This window comes from Pithys albifrons, chromosome 3, assembly GCF_047495875.1.
Source record: "Pithys albifrons albifrons isolate INPA30051 chromosome 3, PitAlb_v1, whole genome shotgun sequence".
NCBI lineage: Eukaryota > Metazoa > Chordata > Aves > Passeriformes > Thamnophilidae > Pithys > Pithys albifrons.
The window spans coordinates 55,517,586-55,542,271 of record NC_092460.1 but is presented as its reverse complement, the minus strand read 5'-3'; the positions used below and the strand labels follow the sequence as shown (position 1 = coordinate 55,542,271).

Genomic DNA, 24,686 nt, shown 5'->3' with positions numbered 1-24,686 from the left:
TCTGAGACCAGAAAAACCAGGACTATGCTCTTTGAATACCTGCACTATAAACCTGTTAGTTTTTTGTAGTACAGAATAGTTGATGTGTACCACCATGTAATACAACAATGCAGTATTCTGTCACATGTGCAGAAACCGTCAGTACCAACTCTGCTGCTTCACTTTTGATCAACTGTATCAACATAACAACAGAATATTTTAAATTGTGAACTTCCTCTACTTTCCCTGCACTTGTAATGGTATCCAGTGTTCAGTTAAGTAAGAAAGAAATCTCTCTTCAAAACAAAAGCCAAAACTAAGTTTGGTCTTGTTTGCGCAGAAACACTGGTCTTCTCAGGATGTTTGATCATGTATTTTCAATCTGATGAGTGAGAAAGAACTAGTAGCAAAACACTGAAAACACAACTCAGAGAGGAAAGTTAATTTATTTCTCTAAAACATCACACTAAGTCAAGATACCTTAGTTCAGTCAAAGCTTCTTCAGTTTCCTCGTAAGCCTGGGCTTTGTAAACAAATATTCCAAGTCAGTCTATCTACAAAAATAGGATGGACAATTCTTACTTTCTTCAGATATCAAGTTAATTTACAAGTCCTTGAAGATGAAAAATAGGAAGTGATCCTTTATCCTAATACACTCCACCACATTTCCCAAGTGTACTGGAAAGAAGGACTATAAGCCTTCCTTGGAAAGGTGCACTGGAAGGCTATTACCATCTCTTGGAGACAGGGTATGCATTTACACCACCATGAGTGCCATGGTACAGAATCCTGGACTGCTGCTTTTATACGGCGTGACCTATTATCTGAGAGTTGTAGTCTGCTGTCTCCATTCGCAGAATGTATGGGATGATGCTGTCAATCTGAACATTTCCAATTAGTCCTGCGAAGAACAGCTCTTCAGTGATGGCAGCGCTCATCAGCCTAAGTGCAGGCAAGCGGAGAAGTAGTCTAGACAGTCTGCAAAATAAATTTGGTAGAAAGCATTACTCGGCAGATCACAGAGTTTGGTGTTATTCCCAATGATACCATTAGTTAAAAAAAGAGAAAAAATTTACAAGGGACATTATTAGTCAAAATTTGTTATATCGAGTTCATGAAGGGCTTAAATATTCAAATCAGTAGAGGATTAAACTCATGTCTAATCATGTCTTCAAAAGTACAGGAAATGTGAGTATGTCTGTCAACTACATGGACTGTATAATGTTTGGATTTAGACTGAATGAGGAAATATACCAAGTAGGTGCAATTCAAATTGAACGTTAATTTTTATTTCGGATATTTAATTTTAGAAATTAATAATTAATGAGTAGACAAATAATAGTCATAGTATGTATGAGCACATGCATAATATTTGAAGCGTTCTAAAGGCAATTCTTACCTTTAAGGAGGTAAGAAGAAAATGTACATATCTATTACAAGAGATACTGTACAAAGCAGTACCAGCAACAACTCTGAAAAGAGAATCAGTCAAGTGAGCATCTAAACTTACAGACCTGTAAGTATCATCCGGATATGCCTTTGTTACATAGTCTTGGAACTCCATGTAAGCCTTTTCTTGAAATTTCTCAATCTGTACCACATTTTCTAGACCTGGGTGATCTGAAAAAACACCACTCTTCATTGTTATACCTGTTCTATAGAAGGTGCACTAAAATCCATAGATTTTCCAATAGTAAACATACTGAAATAATTATGTGGTAGCCGCAGCAACTTCTGTTTTAGTGGAGGACACTACCTCATTATAGTTCTCTTCCTCTATGTTTATGTTTTAGTTAGCTTTTCATAAATAAAACCAGACATTTTGAAGAGTTCAAATAAATTCAGTGCTTGTAATGTTTACATTTATCTTGATGATACAACTCTGTTCTCTGTGTAGCAGTAGAACAGCAATGTTTCAATACACTGACATTTACTGGAATATTGTATGCACAAATAGTATTTGGGTGGGAAGTGAAGGATAAAATTTAGACCAGCAGAAAAAACAGAAAAAAAGCTGTGAACAGTTTGTTTCTGAAAAACTGGAGGAGATATGTAACAGATAATTTTTTCAACTATTTTTTGCAAAGATTTCAAATGTGCTAAACATAACTTTTAGCAGTGATTTGAACACTTGGAAACTAAATCTTGCTAAAAAGAAAGGATATCAGCCTAACTGCCAAGTCACATTAGAAAATTATTATCTGGTTATTCTGAACTCTCTTCACAGTCTGTAATTTTTATTATCCATCTCTCTCAATGTCAATATTCTACTGTCATAGCAGCATGACAAATCACATAGATTTTATTTTTCACAAATGGGATCTTAAATGAGCTGCCAAACTTTGTGCAATAAAATATTGTTTCTAACAGCCACACTCCTCTCCAAATACACAAAACTAAGTAAACACACCAGGAAGGTTTTTGATCTGCGGATATAGAAGCTTTGACAGCAATTCAGCAGTAATGTGATACGCTGGACTCTCTGAATGCATCATTTCACAGAGGAGTATTTTGTTCTATATAGTAATTCAGTCATTTTGAAAGCATGATTTCAAATTCACGCAGAGGACAAAAGGTTAATTAGTTCATACAGAAGCAACACATTTTGAAGAGTTATCACTGTCATGTAAAACGCATCACTTCACGGCGCTGCTCTTAGAGCAGTGCCAGGACCACAGCTAGAAGCCGACCTCTGGAAACAGTAGTTTGAAGATCACTGCTAGGACAGCTGCAGCCAAGTCTTCTTGGCACACCCTTTACACAGATCTCTTTCCCAGGGCTGTCCTGTGGCAATCAAAAAGCAGGCTTGACACAGAAGACAGCAAGTCACCAGGACCTACTAAAGCAGCAGCTCAGCCACATGCACGGCCCAGCTCCATTCTGTAGCCTGCCTATTCTGAACATGTCCAGGCAACTCTTCAGTCCTCAGCAGAAAAGAAAAATTGCAAACATTTTCAAGCATGCTTAATATTGTATTTAAACTCATGGTGGGTCCTGCTTATCAGGAATGTTCCTGTGATTCTGTAGACTGTAAAAGTAAACACACAACACCAGGCAAGACTTTCCTAGTGATGAGAACTGACAACAGGATTTTTTTCCATAATGAAAACACACCAAGTGGATTTTCATTTGTGATCCACAATATCGCTGCAATATTCTCTGGGAATGTATCATCTTTCCTGGAGGGTTCTGCCTCTGCATATGTATATATATATATATAATATGGAGAGAGAGACAGAGAGCACGCAATGGAAGATATGTAGAGTTTTGTTTGTGCACTTAGATAAAATACAATGAATTCCTGCTGCCACTTTTCCTGGGAGGTACAGATACTCCTTGTAGATACTACATATAGAATAGACCATACAAATATGAGGGAAACTGTAAAGCAAGAACCTCACAATATATAAATTCTGTGTATTAGAAAACCTGTTTAGAATTTCCATTTTGGAAGTGTCCAAGTTCCAAAAAATTTCCTCATCTCAACTGATTTTTCTGTGAAAAGGTGAACTGCAGCTGAACAGAAAATAAAAGGTCTTCTTAGATCTAATAAATCTACAGAACTGACAAACCAAATACCCAGCTCTCCTTCATGTCCTATACTACAGACAGGGGGAAGGTCAGTAAGATTTTTGTCAGCTTTTTAACATCTGCTCCAATCTTTTCTATTGGACATCAGCATCTACAAAAAGCAGAGCAACAAGGATTAAGGAAAACTTTCAGATGCAAAATGGAGTGACTGAAGATATACTTTCTAAATGTAATAGTGAAAAATTGTGGGAGATACAGAAAGTACTTGAGGTTTATAAATTTTTCTTTAATCAAATATTGCGTTTTGGCTTTATATTGAATCCCAGTTCTGAATGATGAATCTAAGCCCTGCATGATACTTATATAATATCTGAATGCCTTTAGTGAAAAGTTAATTCTACAACTTTCAGATAAAGAAAATTAACTTTGTAATTGTGTAACCTGTATGACTGGACTGTAGAAAATCTAACTACTCACTACCTACCATACCCAGAGGACTCTCTCCTTCATACTGCAGACTCATCACCCAGAAGGAAAAAATACTCATTTTACCTTCACTGTCTAATGTATGTCCATTAACACTACTGAGAGTACATTAAGCAAATAGTGTTTAGAAGATGGAAATAACAAGGGAATGTTTGTGGTGTTCACTCACCAGAAGTGCTATTTGCATTATTAAAATATCTGTGTGAAGTGAGGTGATGTTTCTGTAATTTTGCATGTGAGAATCAATGACAAGAGAGGGAAGTCTTTCATACATTAAAAACCCAACTTCAATCCATTCCAGCTGGATGTGCAAAAGCAACTTCAGAAAATTAAACTACAGGTCCTCAGAAAATGTACCCCAGAAAGAAGGCACAAAATTAAGACCAATAAATAAAGAGGGGGTAAAAAAATTAAAACAACCAAAAAACCAAACCCAAAAGAACAAAAAGCATCAGTGGCAGAGGCAAGAATAAGAGTCCCCAAATAAAAAGAAATGAAAGTCTCCCTGCAAAAAAAAAATCCACAAAGCAATATTTGGCTATTTACATTAAAAGATCAACCCTCTTCTTCCTACAGTCCTCATCACACACATTCCAAGATTCCTCAACAATGAGGCTGTAATTCTGGAAGTAACAGTAACCATGTATGATGAAGTTATATGGCGACAAATAGCACAGTTAAGGTTTTACATTTGGAATAATTACGTACCAGGACTGAAGAGGACGATTGCTTTCAAATACGCATATTCATATCCATCTAGACAAAGCTTAACCATGCTGTTGCAGAACTCTTGCAATTTGAAGACATGCTCCATTACTAGTCTTCCTCTGTCTGTTGGCAGCTTATCTAAGTTAGCACACACATAAATATAAAATCCCAAGTCAACACACATGCAAAAAATGTGCTCACACTGGAATTTTAAAAATAATTATTTTACTAGATTCAAACAGTGAGAAATCTATGCCATCTATAATTCATATTAGGTCTGAATAATCTTGACATGTAAAATTATGGACTATAATTTTTCCCCCTTTAATTGTACAACTAGGACTCTTACTACCACTAAAGCTTCCAGTAATCAGGCATGCACTAGAGTTTGAAAAAAAATCAGGGAAGGAATAGACTATGTGTAAGTAAAGAATACACTGCTACTGCAGCTCTGTGCTCTATGTCTAAGGGTCAGGTGCCGTGTGGTAGGTTAGTGTACAGTTTTATGGTTAGTGTACAGAGAAGAGCACTCTGGACTCTGAATCCCAAGGTCCTGAGTTCGAGTCTCAGTGGGGACCATCCCCTGGCAGTTCAATGCCTCCCTGCCATCTGATCCCGTCAGATCTCGGATGCTCAGCAGGGTCAGCCCCGGTTAGTACCGGGTGCTGTGACAGTCCCGAGGACTTCGCTGTCACTGTCCAAGCTCGCTCGGCCATGGCAGATGGACCTTGGGACTTAAATGGTGGGGCCAGTTCTGCACACGCTGTGCCTCACCTAAACAATCCACTGCGCAGGCTGGAAGGGCACACCCACATGGGGAGAGCCCTGCCCAAATCTGCATTCGCGAAATCTGGCCATACATACATGGCTTATTTTAGTCAAAGACCACACTAATATATACCTTCCCTGACCTGCATTGAGGGGAATGTGATTGGTGCAAAGTTGTTCTCCTTGTTCAGCCTGAAAATCCCATTCCAGCTATAAACTGTCACATTAGAGTCCTTGGATCCCACAAACTTGTTATCTCTCAGACACACTGCAGCTGGCATACTGCACAACTCACTTTTGCACAACTCACTTTTGCACTCAAACTGAAATCCCAGTTTAAATGGTAAAAATACGTATTTGTAGTCGTGATAAAAATGATTAATTACTACAATACCCTTTCTGGTGAATGTGCTTTTAAAATGACATAGGCAAAAGTTTCCAGATTCCATTTGTATCCCTCCTAAAGACAATCATAGATTTGTCCATGTCTTTAGCTGATCCAGCACGTTTTGTGGTCTGATCAGTTAATTTTAAAGTATAGTTATTTATAGGAGGATCTTGTAGGTATTTTTAACCCCTCAGAAATAATGAATTACCTTATCACAAAAGAACATGAAAAATCCATAGTCAAGTGGGCTGTTTTTCTCCAGCTTACCAACCTGCGTTTGCATAGCATCAGCAACAGTGAATTTTCATAATCCTAACAGCAAACAACTCAAAAATCCAGTTAAACCTGAAAATGCATAGATATTTGTATGTGCCCATGCCTTATTAATACTGTGTTAGGACTATGAACTGATGAAGACTACACTATCATTGACTGATTAGCTTTCAGTGCTGACAACCTTGTAAGTGTTCACAAGCACACAAAGAATAGCTAAAAAGACTCCCCTCCTGCTCAGAAGAACAGCAGGAAAGAGGTCAACTGACATGTCTTTTAATTGAATGAAAAGTACGCCAAAGATGCAGGACATAGTATTAAAAAGGAACAAAGTGTACTTAGTTGAAGATATGTTGAAGACTTCCATGTAGACTAAAATTAGTATAGAGAAGTCAACGAGCCCAGTTATGTAAAGGAAGTGTATCACCAAGCTGGCGTTCTACTGCTTTGTCTCACAGCTATGAACAGAAAGGACAGGGGGGTCATTCTTTATACTCCTGATACAGAGGAATCATACTCACAGTACACTTGTGTAATCTTAACACTGATGCTGCCCAATATATTCCTAATCTGGGCTGATGATATTAACAGAACAGCATAACACTATTAGACACTACAACACATAATAAAAACAACCCCAGTAAATGCTAACCCATATTAGACAGATGGGTATTTTTTTATATTTTTTAAAATATATTTGTAAATAAATATTAGCATAGCTGACTTTTGCAAAATTGCTGCAAAATTCCATCTTGTGAACTGTAGTTTCTAGTATTATTTGTTTCAATACTAACCATGAAATTCTATAAACAGTAAACTTACATTAACAGCTGAAGGACAAGTAAAAAGTGTCTGAGCGATTCAATACTTAAAAAACATCAAGCAATTCCCCAAGTCTGGCATGTGCCCAGTAAACACCTTACCTTGCTGTAAACTGCCTTGAAGGTGATTAACAAACGCAGCTAATATAGTTGCCACATTCATAACTTGAGAACATTGTGCTAGACCAAGCGTAAAAAGTTCATTCCAGCAGGCTTTTACTAATGATATGCTGTTATCCTGTCTGTTAAAAAACACAATAATTTCACTTAATAAAACCAGCCTTTTGCATTCACACATTTCTTTTAATTTGAAGAACACTTCATAAAACATTAATCTACTTCAACCTTCACAACCAGGACCATAATGAAACCCCACATCATTTTAATTGGCATACTAGAATTAAAATACCTGGTTTAAAGTGACTTCTGTAAACAAATATATTTTGCTTAACTGACCTAAAAAGAGAGAAAATTTCTATCACAAAAGCAAGGTGAAGTTACAGAAAATGACAATTGTCACAGTGTACTCCATCGTGCTAATTTTCTTAGGATTCACCCTGGTCTGTGAATAACATTTACAAGCAGGGACAAAAAAAAAGTTTGCACTATTCCTCTATTGTGGATGTAGAACAGACTCAAAGGTTTTTGTTGGGTTTTTTTTGTCACTTGAAAACTGACAGATCCGTGTAGCTTTTTAATTAAAGATACATGTGAAATGGAATATGTGAGATCAAGTTTTGAGCTTCCTGACTGCTATTTTATGCAACCCTTTCATGTTTGGAATGTTTGAAATACAGACTTCAAAGTTCAAATAATAGTCATAAGAATTTCTTTGCTGAAAGAATTAGTCCTTACTTTCAGCTTCATGTGTAGTCAGGACTTTTTTTCAAATGCTGAGGCTTAAAATTAATATATCAATGCATATTCAACAACTTCCATATTAGTAATTTAACTTTCAGTAATAAGCATCTCTAACTTACAGAGCTTAAGAACAGCTCACTACCTTAAGACCTATTGAGGAAGAAAAGCAAATTAAAGCTAGAATTTCAATTACAAGAATACACCGAACTGGATTTTTGCAAAAATGTTATGTTCTTCAAGAACATTTCTGATTATTTGTTGCAATACTGATGCCAAATGACAGGTTAATGTAGCCCTGTCCTTAACTGGACTGCGGAGACCTCACCAAGCGCAGTATTTTTTACTATGACCAAGTTGCGGTAAGGGTAGACACGATACTGTACATGCAGCTTCTACACATATTTGTCACATCCTCACTCATCCCTGCCAAAGGGAATACCGAGAAACAATGCAAATAGAGTGTACTGGCTACTTATCAGATATGTGCGTAGATAATGTATCATGTAGAACATCTTTATGGCTGATCAAACTTAAGACCAGAACCAACTCTTAAGTTTGCGTGAATGGCCTCAAAACACTGGAAGGTTGTAACCAGCTTGATGAATGTTTCATCAGGAAACTCTTGCCTACCAAGACTCTCCTGCAAGAAGATGAACTAAGTGGTAATTCGGTATCATTATATACATGATTAGGCCAAAGGCAACTATCTTGATGTGACCAAGCAGAACACTGCCAGAGGAGGGAACCACCCAGATATCCATCCAGTTATCCACCTTCCTTTTATTCCTTACCATTACCATGGTTTTGTTTTGGCTCATCAGCATCAGGAATTTCTCTTCATTTAAAAAGTGAAATGAGTCACCCTTGTGAAAGTGAAAATTATAGGACACAATGGGCTCAAACTGAAAAGGCTGCATTAATTTCAAATAAATCTCCATTTGAAAACAGTTCCTATTTTAAGGCTCTTCAAAAGGACAACTGTGTGTTTATGTGTTAAGGTGTTCAAATATACTGTTGCCCATGATCTTGATTGGGTCTGTAAATGCTAGCACAGGTGAATACTAACACTATTCAGACACCTTACTGCTCTGTAATTTTCCCTCAAACAGAAAAATCTATTGGGCAGTAAAATATTAAAAGAACGTGTGCAGCTTTTTCTATAAGCATTTCTTGTTAGATCTTTCTGGAGAGAGAAGTCTTCTGTACAACAATTTATTTTTAAAAAGCAATTCCCATTTGTCATTACAGCATTAATTTGCAGTGTCTCTGTTACAAAAACCTTTTAAAAATTGTAATGATATAATGTATTTGTTCATTTGCTATGTCTTTTGAAATGCTGCAGGGCAAGAATTTCTACCACAATGAAACAGTATGTTTACCTATTTTTTACATTTGCTATTCTTTAACTTTATATAATATTCCTTTTTTCTTCTCCAAAACACAGACTTAATTAAATTAAATAGTGTAGAATTATTTGGCTTAAGCATCTGAGTAGAAACAAATGGTAACCACAGATCATCCTGCTTTTGACAGCCTTCCTGGAAAAGGAGACAATCCCTCATTTCAAAAAGGAATTCTCTTTCTGCCACTGTCATACACTACCTTGATACTGAATTAAAGAAAGGCAGTGCAGATGAGAACAAACATGATTTATATTCCATTTGTGTCAGAGCTGTACACTGTACAGTCTCTTTATTTTCATGTATCTTCATAAAATTACTTCTGAAAATAACATAAATCAGTTTTCCCCATGCAGTTTTGAGATGTTTTTTCATGATGATCTGCAATGGATTACTACATTTATCTTAAGAATTTTAAGTGATAAACTGAGTTCTGATGGAGAAGCAGGATGTTATACAAACTGTAAAAAGAATAGGAAGAAAGACTTTCTGGTTACAGGAACCATTTATTTTTTGAAAATCCTCTGAGACAATTTAATTCTGAATGTTTGCTGAATCTATCTAATAATTTTCTTCATATGGGTTATTAAAGGCAAAATTACTATTGCTACTTCACCTTGTAAAGGTAAAAATAAAAAAGGAGCTTTTTTTGGTGATTGCCTGATAATCATCAGGACATAGCCTAGGGCTGTAACTATTAAAAAAATGATAGGAATTCCTATTTACTAAAAATATAATAAAGTAGCAGCAGTGTGCAGGCATTTGATTGCTGTAAATCTACTCCTTTTTCCTTCAAAACTTGACCAAAGTCCTGAAGTAGACTCAATTTGGGAATAGATTTAGTTCACAAAATTTACCTTAATGACTATGATTTATAACAGTTTTAATAAGAAGTTTTATATTAAAAAGGCCCTGAAGAAGACAGCAAAACCAAAAAATTTAAAAGCACATATTCACAACCTAAGCCAACAGAGTAACTGAACACTTACCCTAAAGCTTGGAAAGACGGAATGGAACGTGCCCAGTGCATGGACAAAAAAAGCAACCTGGAGGCAGACTCGCAGATATAGTGAACATTAAGATAATCAGGCATAGGAGAAGGCATGGTGAGCTGGAGAGCAGACAGAAAAATGCAACACTTTTTACTTTCTTCATAAAATGTTTAGAAAAAAGTCAGTTTTAAGTGTTTAAGTGAAAAAGGAAATATTTTTTAAATAAAGATGATATAATCCTGACATGAAATTTGAATGACTGCCTTTTTCATTATTAGCCACACTGTTATATGCCATAGTAAATACAAACCAACAAAAAAGGCAAAAGTTTTGATTCAGAGATAAAGATTCCTGTCTGGGACACCTGGAGATGGAAAATCAAAAATAAAACTGAACTTTTGAGACACTTAAAGAATAAGAGAGAAGAACCATTGTAATTGGAATGAAGCTGCTTGCACTAGAGGGGTTACCACAACTCCTGAAGAGTGTGTTTGTGAATTCTATTTCACAAAACATCTTTTTTGTATTTTCAATTAATATTTTTACAAATAAACACATAAGAAAATCTTTTGATGTGTGAGTAAAATACCTAATACATATCTGCTCCAGAGTCCAAAACATACAACCAATATATGTCAGAAAGGACCAGCTTTACCCTTCTCAATGTCCATGAGAAAAATCAGTGACATTACCTGCACGTGTGAATAAAGTGAGATTTGACCCATATCTGCTGATTATAGCATTGGAATTCTGTCTTCAAAAATTAGTACTTCTTAATATAACAGTCTGGCTAACACAATTACAAAAAAAACCCAAACCCTTGACATTCGCATTAGAGATATTTATTTGAGTGAGCAAAACAGACGCCGCTGAGAGGGACAAAGTTTAGTCAAATGCCTAGTACCAAAGAAGTTTTCAGAGGAGCAAGCTTCTTGATTTGTCCATGAATAACGAGAAGATAGGATAGGAGAATGTCTGTAGGCTTGTAAAATGACAAACAAAGCCAGAAAATGTAAGGCTCACTAACACAGAAACTGTATCTTCCCTTAATGATTAAAATCAATTAATAGGAAAATAGGGTATTTACACAATGAAGAAACTGATAAATACATTCAAAAGTCTCAAAAACCAGCGGCAGATTGCATCAGGTCCACCTCTTAACAAGGGAGATGTGGTTGATGGCTCTGCTTCATGTGAGCCTTTGTCTATGACAATCTATTTGCCTGGATTACCCAGTATTTTTAAGGTAAGAAACTACAGAATAAGCAGTGCAGCTGAATCACTGAAGAGTGCTGTACTTTTCCCCAAACAGTAAACCAGTGAACAAAAGCAGCGTTCGTGGCATCAATTCATTGGAACTTACTGCAAATACCAGAAAAAATAGTTACTTCTCTACGAAGTTCAAAATAACATTTAATCAGATCAGTATTTCACATTACTGTGTGAAAATGGTTATAAATAGTCAACAGTAACAAAAAAATGCAGTACCCTGAATGCTACATGAGCATCACTGAGTAGTGGTCCCTCTATTTCAACGACATTTCCACTTGTTTCTCCACCAAGTAGTTGTGCACTGGCGTCAACACTTTCAGAGTTCTGACATGCCGTGCTCTCTGCTGGATTTAACGCTTTTGCAAGAGTGTCAAATGCCCTGTAAGTTCACAAACAAACAAAAAGAAATAAATTTATATTTTAGAGACAGTTTCAATTTAAGAGGAACCTGCCCAAGTCTGAAACCTGTATTTAAACATCTGTTTCAAACAATGAGATTTCGAAAATAAAAATCAGTAGCATACTTTCCTGACATTCCCCTGAACTCTGAAACAAAAATTAGCAGCAGATCCTGCTCACACCAGTTGCCAACAAATTCACAGTTTTGACATATTGGTTGTGCTGCTGAATCACAGTTTGCCTTTCAAGATCTCTCTAGTGATGTTTACTGAGAGTGCTGGCATCAGCATTTTGAGGACATGATCATCAGATGCTGTTACATTCACTTAGTGCATGTGTAAATTTTACATGTTTTTACTGCTATGAAGCAAAACCAGACTAAGTTGGTGGTTTTTGTTATGTAATGAGTTGTGGTTAAGTTTTTCAACTTAACTTGAAAAGACTGCTTCAAAATATGTAAGAGAAAGCACTCCCATGCTTTCAATACCACCCTTAGCACACTCTGATGTGTGGCATTGACTCCTGCCTGCCACAAGCAAAATGTTAGTGGGGAGATGTCAGGACAAGCACAGATATTACTCAGTATTTTGCTGTTTGGTAACAGATGTGTTGTTTTTCTCTTCACAAATGCACTTGAGAACCACAACTGGTACACCTTCAGTCAAAATATACAGGCTTGATCACTGCCTACAGACAGACAACATACCCTGACAGCAGAATCATTTGTATGCAGTGTTGCACAAAAAATTTACACACTGAGGTCTGAGAACTTTACAAAAGCTGATTATCAGCTTTATAATACAATAAAGATAATAATAAGATAATAAAAGAAATGAAAAGCATGGATGGATAAAATGTGCTCTCTAAAATCCCGTAAACTCCTTTTCTTCAGGAAACATCTGTTTGTTAGATCAAGCTCACACAGGGCCTGACAAGGAAATCAATGATTTGGTGAAAAACATTACTTTCTCACTTGGTAACAAGTTCCCTTTCACAGCAATGTTTAACTTGAACCTCCCCACTGTAAATCTTTTAGGTAACCTACTGGACATGAGCTCTTTCAAGCTCTCTGGCTGAGAGAACCTGATGCCTTTCCATACAGAGAGTTTTAAAACTGAACAACAGAAGCTCTGAAGTTGGCAAAAAAAAGCATTTGAAAGTGCCAGGAAACAAAAGATTATGCATCTCTTTGAGCAGCCATAGTACTGAATGATGTTTATCAGCATGTAGAACAATGGCATATTCTTACATTCTTTACCTAGGAAGACAAAGGAAAGGCCCAAATCAGTATCTGCAGGAAGTCAGACTGACTTTCTAAGCAGTATATAAAGAAAGGAGCAGAAAAGCTGTAATCTGCTTGTAATTATACAAAGCAGTAGAGACCATGGGGAAATCCTGTATTTCAGTCAGTACAAACCACTATATGCCCACCTTTTTTCTCTTAATGGATTTCATCACACACACATTTTCAGAACAGCATGTACAATGTAGATTGGGGTATAAAAGAATATTGCTGGGACAGCTGTCAGAAGCTTGCATGAGATGACAACCAAGGAAGAACATGACTGTGATTGATGGAGTAACTGAGTACATACTACCCAGAATATCTTACACATATGCTCACCACCATGGCTCAGTTAAAACCAGTGCAAGACACAAGTTTTTAGGATATTCACTGAATGTATTTGTACTGATAGTGAGAATTCTGTGACTTCTCCTGTGTAGAAGAAAAATGCTTTTCAGTCTTCTAAGGTGATTAATCATTACAGGCATTTAACTACTCACACAGGTGAGATCTCTTAAGAACCAGTCTTCAGGATGATACAAAGTACTAGGACTATAGTACAAGAATCTAACATACCTTAATATGGCCAACCAAAAGGTAAGAAAATCAGTAATAGCACTTAAATTGAAATGAATTACAAGTACAAACAACTAGAAAGATGTATTTCTCAAATGGAACTTCCTTTTGATTTCACTTGGAAGAATCTTAGAGTTTTATCTTCTACATGAGCTTATGCTGTTAATACTATTACTTTTAAAGCAGATAAATTTTCTAATTGTGAAGATTTAATGGTCTGAGTTGATAGAGACTTTCTCAAAAAAAGTAGTACTTTTCAACTGTAACACACATTACCTTGTAACATCACTACTAGCTTGTTCTTCTTGCTTTAGTTCAGATAATGATGCATCTCCATTACTTAAACTCTCAATCACTGATAGCTCTGTACTGCTTTGTGACATGTCTTTGCATTTACTGAGGTTTGCTAATGAAGTCACCACATTTGCCAGTGTACTTAAATCTCCTTGACATGCTTCAACCTAAAGGGAAAAGAACAACTTTTAATTCTCAGGTACCTGGCAGCAGTTAACCTGCAATAGAAGAGTCTTCTACATAAATGAAGAATTGAGCATCTACATATTTTCAGTAAATGGGTAATTAGACACAGCACTGCATTTGAGACATGAAATATTGAGGCATTTACTTTTAAAAGTAATAGCTACCTATTTCTTTTAGAAAGAATACTGCAGGTGGTAACTACAGCAAGAGGATTTATCATCTCTACTCACTAGTCAGTCACCAGGACTGTAAGATTGCACTAGATTAAATTTTTAGCATCTTCCTTCCTTCCCCATGTAAATCAGTCAGTAGTAACAGGGTATCAGAACTTAGGCATTCCTTCTTTTCCAAGTCACCTTTAAAAGCAAGCAGAAAATTAATTCTGCTGCAGCCTTTTTGTTATGTCTTTATTTAACCTCGAGGGAACAAGATGATCCAGTACTGACCAGCAACTCAGAGAGGCAGTAACACATTTCCCACCCTGCCCCACAAAAAAAAAAAAAAAAATATATTATTACAGACAAGTATGCTACTAACACCAGCACACTACATGTCACTTGTCATACTCTACAGCACCGGAAAAGTGACATGGAATAAACAGCATCTGATGGGGCCCTTTGCAGACAGAACAAGCAAGGCAAAATGCACAAAAACAGTATGAGGTAATTTAATATCAGCTAGAAAAATACAAAAGCTTCCTACAGTGCATATGTAGGCAAGTTATCACACGGCTTTAGTGGATCAGGAAGTGTAATAAAATGGAAACAAAGGAAAAACAGCTTAGAAATAAGACTGGCTGAGAGAGCTCTGATTAGCTCTGCAAAAAAAGTAGTGATTCAGAGGAAAAAATCTATCAGTATTTACAAAATGCACCATGATAATGCCATGAGAGGTTTTGTGAACACCTCACTTTATTTATACCAAACAAGTAGCCAAGTATCAGGACTTCCCAACAAAAAATTACAGTAATGTACTCCTTAAAGCTGTCTAAAAACATGATGGAAGGTCATTTGCTTTATGGTGTTTTTAGCACTTTTACTATGTGAAGCTAAAAGGATTCTTGCAAAGAGAAGGCATTTGCAACACTGGCTAACGTTGTAAATGAGTGTTTTAAAATGAATGTAACCAGAGGTACAAAAGAACACCCTTCCCTCCTTAGGTACAACATTACAGCAATAAGTTCTACTTAATTTATCAGCCACATCATCACATACCTTGTCTGGAGTCATCAGCACAGTAGGTTCACTTTTGATTGTAGACGGATGAATATTAACAAACATTCCTGATTCCAGCAGACCTGTCGATCTGACAGAAAACAGCACAAATTTTAATTTTAATTCATTTTAAAACTGAATTTTCCTGCTTCAGGAGACAGAGATAGCTACTTCTGAGTGTAATTTACATACCTTGCTGTTTCATTGTCTGTTACAAAAGTTGGAGTTGCAGCTAATGGACTACGAAGATCTTTGCGAATGTAGATCTTTTCTGTAGAAGCTGCACAGTTAGAAGACTTTTCTCTTGACACTTCAATAGGTTTCCTCTCACACTGCACAGCTAAAGAAATACCCAACTATTAAATCACACGCCAAATTACAGACTAAGAAATAATACTTTTTATTAAATACTCTATTTTAATAATAATTCTGAAAATAACTAAAATATATATAAAATATATCCCATAACCAACAAGCTAACAAGTTGGGTAAAACCCAGCAAACTGATTTGATTTATTCTAAGTGAAATGATGTAGTAGTCAATGTCTGAGACCAAACATACAAACACCAGCATTTCCAAGCTATAGTTAAGGGAGAAATCCCCTTAACACCTTACTTCTAATCTGAATCGAAGTGGAAGCTTAAGGCTTCTCGTTCTCTCAGTTTCACTATCCCACACTCTTACTACCTTTGTAAAGAACTCTTAGTACCTTTTCCCATGGACTATGGGTTTGTGTTCAACCCACATAATTTTATGCACTTAAAGAAGCTTCGGAAGTTAGGATCTCAGACAATGCAGATGGAAAGGGACAATCATAAAGTTCAGTTCAGACCATTTAAGATTTATCTAGGCAACATCCTGACCCACAACCATTGACTTTAGAGAAGAATCATAATTTTAATTTGAATGCTTAGTGAAACTAGATGGAAGGAATCTGAGCTTTAGCCTACAGACCTTTCACTTTGCTTTGAATGGATTAGAAAACAGTGAAACTTATGTTACTATACCCTATGAGGGAAATGTGGAAATGTACAAAATGTGTAAGTAAAGAGAAAAAATTAAAAAGCTTTCAAATTAGCAACAGACTGTGATGCTATTCAGATTTTTACATTGGTAAGTATCATAAAACCCAAATGTCATAATATCATCCAGTATTGCCAACACCATTAAAGTCAGCTTGCAACCCATAAATAGTGCTCTGAAAGGCTGAGAGGTGGAGGCAAGTATTTCATCTTGCTTTGCTAACCCTGTGCTTACTATCAGCATCTGACTGTGCTAAGACCAAGACTTCTTCAAGAGACAAATAACTCCCCCGGACAGAGCTACAGTCCAAGACAATGCTGAGTTTTCATGCCTTTCCCCATTCCACTGAGGAATGAGATTATTCCCAAACAATCCTCTCTGCCACTCAGCATTCCTCCATGACCCAGAGATCCTTTTCCTGCCTCCCAATCTCTAACCCCAGTGATGTTGTTCTACTTGAAAAGTCTTCTGTGGAGGGGCCATTTCTTACTTACTGCAAACTGAACTAGAGGATAAAAATCCACTTCCACTGCCCCAGCTTTTCCTCCCTTTCTGAATTCATTTTCTCTGTGCTAGAAAAGTGTTACTGATTTCTGCTGACAGAAGCAAGGCTGTAAGGAGGAAAACGTCCGCAGAGGTTCAATAGGTCAGCAGAACAAGAGCTGGATGACAGAGAGCAGAGCTAATACAGTATGTAGAGCAGCAGTGTCACAGTATTAGGGCAGTATTAGCATTTGTGTATTGCTTGATTTTCTGTGTGCCTGGTACTCTGACAGTGCTGTGGTATTGAAGTATTACTACATCTAATGTATGGAAAGCTAAAAGGGAACTGGGAATCTGCAGGAATCTCTAAGAACTGAACTTGAGATCACTATGGATCCCTGCTTTGTGAGTAACTCTCTGCAAAGCTCTGCCAGAAGCCAACAGCAATTGCCAGTATTCTCAGTTGGGGAAAAAGTGAAAAGAAGGTTTGAACTCAACACATTCAGTAGCTTAATTTACACATAGAAAAACTTAACTGCATTAATAAAATTGAGACAGAGACATGCTTGACATTTGCCACCCAGGAGTAACAATTCATTCACTTCCACCAAATACAATGTGCTTATTAAGTTTATAAAGCAATATATATGCTTGAAAGCATTCAGATTTCTGACACACCAAATCTGTACAATTCTTTAAAGAAAAAGACACAATAATTTAAAAATACAATCAAGATAGCAATTTGCATTGTATGTAGCACAAAGCTTAACACAGTTGTCCACTATAACAGTTTGCTCTTGTTCAGACTTACAATCTTGTTTCATTCCAAATGCAATGCACCTCTGCAGCCTGCAATACTGACAGCGGTTCCGGTGGTGCTTGTTAATGACACAGTCTTTTGTTCCTCGGCATGAATAAACTAAATTCTTCCGGATACTCCTTTTGAAGAATCCTTTGCATCCCTCACAAGTCACTGCTCCATAGTGACGCCCTAATTACAAAACAATATAAATTGTGGTATTAATTTTACAGTGTAATACTATTTTTTTAGAGTTTACATTTATTAAAAAATAAGTATTTGCTATTTTGCCCCCCCAAAAAACACTTGTCTTCCACATAGGTTACAGATCTTGAAACATATCTGGGCTATAAAACAAGGTAAAAAAGCGAGTAAACAGTTTTTCTAGTTCAAAGCACTGAAACAGAACAGATTTTACAAACAGGAAAGTTGCTTATTAAATTCTTTCCTTATCTGTTGACAGCAGTGTTAAAAAAAGCTAAGAGAACAGGTTAGCAGGAACACAGCAAAAAAAGCCATTTTCATTTATACATTTCTCCAGCATTTTTTTCGAACTGTCCCTCCAGACCAGCTCTGTGATTGCTCATTACTGTCGAAATAATGGAACCATGGAAAGCTCAGATGTGGCATTTGACAGCAGCAGGCAATCAGTTCAAAGCTTTACTTTCACCTTCCATTTTCCTAACAGAGTAATGTTACATCCTTAATTCTTTCAGTAAAACTTCAATAAAAGAATAATCTAGAACAGCAAGAATTTAAAAAAAACACCCACAGTTCTGTGAATCTTCTGTATAATAAAAAAATTTCTAAGATATATTACAAAAAGAATGTTTTAAAATTACTTTTAGAAATAAATTATTTTGGTTTTGCATAAAATATAAACATTACTAAAACGTACTGGCTTTGATTAAGGCATACATGACAATTACAATTTTGATTTATGGATCTTTAAAATAACTAGGGCACACTACAGAAATAATTCTCAACCGTGACCTAATTTAAGAGAAAACATATTTTTAGATTCTTACCTCACTCCTCATAAACATTTTTTAGACACATCAGTCTCATCTGACTGAAGTTTCTAAAAATTCTGACAGGTTTTCTAGGTTCCTTTATCGGAACCTTTTTACCACACTATTAAACCATAAAATTTCAAAAGCATCATATATGTTAATAGAATAATATGTGAAACATTTTAACAGTATCTGGATTGTGAATATTCGTTCTGCAAAGCACCGGGGCTGCTTCTTCACCTGCTCTTTGAATGTGGCTTCTTGGACTCCAGCTTGGAGGTGTCTGCAAAGCAGTTTTCATGACACTGCTTGTCACACAGGAGGCTCCCAGAACCTGCAGCTGCTCAAGAAACATGGCACCCTCCCCAGATTCATTAACACTGCTCAGAATTCCAAGGTCAGCACAGCAGGAATACCTCCTGGGATCTCCAGCCCCTCAAGGGAGACTCCAGCCCTCCTGGGGAGTCAGAGAACTTTTAACAACTGCAGTTGACCAATCAGATCTCTTTGCCTTTACTTTGGCAGGAATTTCCTTGAGATGGGTGAAGTTTGACATGTATTTAGAGCTCTAGCAACTGTATCTTTAATGCCAAACTGTGCCACAGAAAAAAAAAATTGGTTTATTTTCTAGGAAGTTTGCTCCCTGCTGAGGGGAGACCTTATAGTGGTCTGCTGGTTCCTCACAAGAGGAAATGGAGGGGCAGGCACTGACCTCTCTGCTGACAAGCCCCAAGGGAAGGGCATTAAGCTGTGCCACTGGGATTTTAGGACAGATATTAGGAAAAGATTCTTTCTTCATGCAGAGGGTGGTTGGACACTGAACAGGCTCCCCAGGGCAGCGGTCACAGCACCAAGCCTGACAGAGTTCCAAGAAGTATTTGGACAACACTCTCAGGCACATGGTGCGACTCTTGGGGAAGGGCCAGTTGTTGGATTCAGTCATCCTTGTGGGTCCCTTCCAACTCAGGATATTCTATGATTCTATGTAAACAACAGTAAGTCCCACCCAGGGGTACCAGAGTACCATTTAGTATAATTCTCCACTGAAAGAGAATCCTTTGTGCATGTATAGAGATACAGAGAAATATGTATAAGCATGCAAACTGTTACACAGCTTCAGAAGAATTTTTAATTGCTTTATAAAGTTGCACCACCTTAAAAAGAAAAAGAAAGAAAATAATAAATACCTGATGCCTTGTCTCCACATACAACACACAGATCAAACACTTTATTTAGGCCCTGTTCACTGGGGGAGTTGTCTGTTAAAATCTGAAAAGAAGTGTTAAAGAATTTAATTTTTCTTTCTCTTACCAAGTAGAAATAGTAAAATATATCTCATGCCTGTAGTTTTTCTCTAAGATAGGGGACTAAATCTACATTCAGAGACACTAAGCAGCTATGTGCCATTTCACTGTACTCCTTTACAGGAGGGAACAAAATTTTTACTAGTCATACTTTTGATAAGAATTCAAGATTTCATTTCTCCAAGTACTACTTTTGGAAAATAGACTAACATTTTAAAAAACATTTAACATCTGGATACTCTTACCTTTTGTTCAATTGTATATGTATATCCTAATGACTTCTTCATAGTACAAAAGAGACTGAAGCATTAAGCAGGTGGAACAAAAAAAATCCTTTGTGGAGGCTACTATATCTACACTCCTTTTTTACAATACACACAAATAGGGACCAATAGAATGTACTCTGGACACTACCACTAACTATCAACTGGTACACAGTTCCGTTTGCAGTAACAGCTTGACATTATTAGAGTATCCTTGACTCATTCATTTATATCTGGTACCTGTAAAGCTTCATTAATATAAGAATCCCAGTTATACACTGTAGGCACTAGAACTTTTTATTTGACCTTTGAAAACTCTATCTCACCACAGCATAAAAAAAGCACAGCAAAAATTCAATGTAAAAAAGGAACACTCAAGTTAAAAGTAACAACCAAACAATCTTAATGTACAAAAGAAAAGAATATTCTTCATGTTAAAAAGAGAATATAGTTTAGAACATTTAAGCGTTTTTAACTTCTGCTGTGTCTTAAATGGGAAGCCACTCTCTCATTCTTGCATCACATCCTCAGAACAGGACCTCTGATAGAAAGGTAAGTCACTGAAAGCAAAAGTGCCCTCTCTTCTATAGAGAAAATTAAGAAATCACACTTTTTAGAAAGTTTGGAAGATAGTACAGATGATACATATAGGAAAGTTTAACAAGCATACGTCTTTCTAGTTACCGTTTGTTAACAATAATGTCTCAGAGATTAATTTATTTTAATATATTTTTAAGAAAAATAAGATTGATGAGTTAAGAGAATTTCAACCTTTTGTTCCTTCTAAATTCCCAGTATTAACATTATGTATTTTCATTATATTATATAAAATATATATAAACAAATTCTAAATTCTGCCATAAATGAAACCCACACTGAAATGGGAAGTTCGACATAAGGAAGGACTACAGAATTGGGTCCATGAGGAGATAAAAATCCCAGACTCAGAGAACTGACCCTGAATATTAAGAATAAAAATTGATTATTAATATGAAGAAGACCAACTGAAGGTAAAATAGATGATGGGAGAAAAGGTCAATGAGTCAATGTAAAGATAAGATGCAATAACAGAGAGGGTTTTTGCAGAACAAAGAAATGGGCATTCAAGTGGAGGCTACAGAAGAGGTGAAATTGTAGATGAGATGATCATTTAAGGGAGAAAATACAAAAGATCCCAGAGACGATGCAGGTGAACAACAAATGAACAGTATCTGTATTTCATGAGCTTTTAAGCAGAGAAAGGAAATCTCTACCCATACCTATCAGCTGACAACTATGGTTTTCAACTTTTTGCTCAGATTTCCTCTGTTCCTGTTTATCTTTCAAACCAGTGTGGCACACTTCTCATCTCTTACACTGTCTTTGAAAATAATTTTTATATGGATTACTTCAAATCACATCCCACTGGTTTATACTTTTTTGAGGCTTACAACATGTAAAGTGTATGGCAACACTAAACGTGCTTCAATGCCTCTCCTTAACAGGACTGGCTTTTGCTAGTGCTCCACTATTCACAATAATCAAATTTTTGGAGCAAGGACCTTGGATGTCCATTTGCAAAGATCTGTGAGTTTCAAAACCAAAAGTATTATATAATACAGAGATTCTTTCAAGCTTATGCAATATGTAGGTAGTGAACCAGAGCGGACTAGCACACAGAAGAGTACAAACTAAACAGATTAGGGGTCTTCAGTTGAAAAGAGATTACTTGAAAGGGGATATAGTGGTGATTTATAAAGAATTTCACACTCTGTAATACTTGTCTCTTAAAATGCAAGAGACATCTAATTAATCAACTACAGTATTCTCTGCACAGCACGCAATACTATATTATACAGACCAAAGCAGTATGGTCTATAAACACAAGAACAAAACGTTGTTTAACTTTAGAAGCAGCTATCAAATATGATGGTCTTGCTGCAGTCTCCAAATCAGGAGGTCGCTCTGTATCATCAGCTAATAAAGTAAAAGAATATAATCAGAAAGACCATTATTTACTTGCCCAGTTTTTAACACTTTTCCTTAAGCAGCTGTTTATGGACATTGTTTAAGTGTAAGATACAGGACTAAATGGACTGCGCTACCCAAAGGTCTAGCCTATCACACTGACGTATAAATGTCACACTGACAGCAGCAAAAATGTACACAGGTAAACCATATGCAGCAACTACAGTCAAGCTGGAGTGCAGTACTCTCCTTCTTCATGCTGAAGGAGTCACATCTCCCAGGTCTTCTGTTCATGTTTTCCACAATCCCATCCTTGTCAGATTGAGGATGTGGGACAGAACGCTTGGAAGCTGGAGGGTGACAACTAAGGAAGCAGCACATGCAACATGCATGAGAGAAGGGTGCCCTGGGGACCAGTTCAGGGAGTTACAACCCTGGCTATTCACAGTCTCACATTAGTAACCCCAAAATCATTAGTGTTATTTTCCCATCCCCACTGAGTAATGTATTTCCCTACTGAAGAATCTGAACAATTGCCATGGAGTACAATTCACACAGCCCAACTGCAGTTGCAGCAACACACGAAAAGGCAAACAAGCAGAAGGAAACATTAAGTGATAGAGACATAACAAGATGAAGACTTGATAAGATGAAGAGCATGTTTTTCAACAACACATGAAAACAGATGGAGTCAATGAGCAGAAATAAAGGACTGTTGGCATGGCAGGATCTGGAAATGACAGCAAAAATAACTGTATTCTTTCTAATGTCATGAGCCAATAAATTTACTAAAAAAATTGTCTTCATAATTTTTAAATATCCACAGTGAGTTCTACCACAATGAGAATTTAAAAACAAAATAAAAAAAAAGGAGAACCCAGACAGAGTTATTTGGAAATAAAACATCTTTTCTTATCCCATTTGAATGAAAATTATGAAATAAAGTGTATTATCTACCTGGATGTGTTGTGCAGAAATATCAGGGGATGCAAAAAACAGTTGGTTGACACCTGCAGCATCTGGAGTTGCCAGGATAACTTTTCCTGGAGTGGAATCTTGTCTGGCAAGGATCACCTTGCTTGGGGTAGAGCCTTCATGATTTGTTAAGATGAACTGCTTGCCTGCTGAGCTCTGATCAAGTGCTGTAACAATCTGAATCTTCTGGCCCGTCTGCTGATCTGTGACAATCTAATAATACATTTATCTCAAATTGTTATGGTAATTTAAGTTAAACTCTGGACCCAAGCTGGGCACTTGAAGAAAATGGGAGTTCTGCCTTTGACATTTGTGAAGCAGGATCATCTTCCCCTCTGACACATAAGGGTGAATTAAACTCAGGTGAAAACTTGGATTTTCACTGTATTTAAAACACATTTCTACCAAGGGTGTTTGAAGTCAATTTTTACAACTGACTTGTGCTTCTACAACACTACAGAGACCTTTGACAATTCTTAGCATTCAGAACTCAAAGCTCAAGACCCACCGAGTTATGAAAAATCTTAACTCTTGGATTCACTGCATACTACATGAAGTGCTCAGCACCTCCTGGGTTTGGCTGCTTAACAGAAAACTTCTTGAAACCACAAATGGAGACGTCCAAGTGAAAAAGGTAAGCATCACACAGCAAGAAAAGCAATAATCTTGTTGCACATGTATATACATTTTAGGCTTCATTTTGTGGGGACCTTTTTGTACATATACATTTCTAAATAAAATAAATCAAGTTCTATCCCTGCCATTTTTTTTTTAAGAAAAAACTGATTTTCATTTAATAATCAAGAACAAACCTACAGGTTGTTTTTTCCATTTTACCCCTATTTTCAAGCACAAATACAGCAGATTAAATAATTATTAAATAATCTTCCATTTTCTGCCAACTTTGTTAAAAGATTATAATCCCCAGAGAAAATCAAGATTCTGTACAGCCCCTTCATTTCTCCATCAATATGTCTATGGAAAATTGTCTGTTTTATTCTGGAGACAAGGAGAATCATCCTGCAAAGTTTGTTTCCTGCCAACTATTTTGAATTACAGATCAATAAAATAGCTCCTATTGACTTTTTTTAATCCTGTAACTAAACATTTATTTTTGTTTACAGATCCCTAACATTTACATAGTCCTTATTACTGATGAAATTATTTATTTCATGGTCTAACATTTACCACAACTAGTGCCATATTAACTGGGGTGGCAATATTAGTTATATTTCCTAGGTGGAGAACTATGGCATGAAGAAATTGAAATGAGGCATAATTTCACACAAGTCTTCATGAACTTTGCTACTGCACCTTCACAATAAGCTTATTGCTTTCTCTAAATGCTTGATATGCTTTTATGTCTGTTCACAAAACCTGTGTACAGCTTGCATTTTAAAAAGATAAGCAGAAATAAGTATCCAATTTCAGCATTTACACAGTAA

At 36.5% G+C, this 24,686-nt stretch overlaps 1 protein-coding gene across 5 annotated transcripts in view; it reads right to left on the bottom strand.

Moving 5' to 3' along the window:
- Positions 1-406: 406 nt before the first annotated feature.
- NR2C1 (nuclear receptor subfamily 2 group C member 1) overlaps positions 407-24,686 on the bottom strand; it is a 47,009-nt gene continuing 22,729 nt past the window's right edge. For 3 of the 5 annotated variants that reach the window (XM_071552068.1, XM_071552070.1, XM_071552069.1), the window contains 12 exons: positions 23,224-23,454; positions 19,940-20,021; positions 17,752-17,931; positions 15,626-15,773; positions 15,434-15,524; positions 14,016-14,200; positions 11,696-11,858; positions 10,205-10,326; positions 7,057-7,196; positions 4,705-4,842; positions 1,494-1,599; positions 407-957 (listed from right to left, as the gene is read on the bottom strand). In XM_071552068.1, coding sequence (XP_071408169.1) covers positions 783-957; positions 1,494-1,599; positions 4,705-4,842; positions 7,057-7,196; positions 10,205-10,326; positions 11,696-11,858; positions 14,016-14,200; positions 15,434-15,524; positions 15,626-15,773; positions 17,752-17,931; positions 19,940-20,021; positions 23,224-23,454 — 1,761 coding nt within the window. In that variant the 3' untranslated portion in view covers positions 407-782. The remainder of the gene's footprint in view (positions 958-1,493; positions 1,600-4,704; positions 4,843-7,056; positions 7,197-10,204; positions 10,327-11,695; positions 11,859-14,015; positions 14,201-15,433; positions 15,525-15,625; positions 15,774-17,751; positions 17,932-19,939; positions 20,022-23,223; positions 23,455-24,686) is intronic. The other 2 variants (XM_071552071.1, XM_071552072.1) reach the window with 2 other exon arrangements.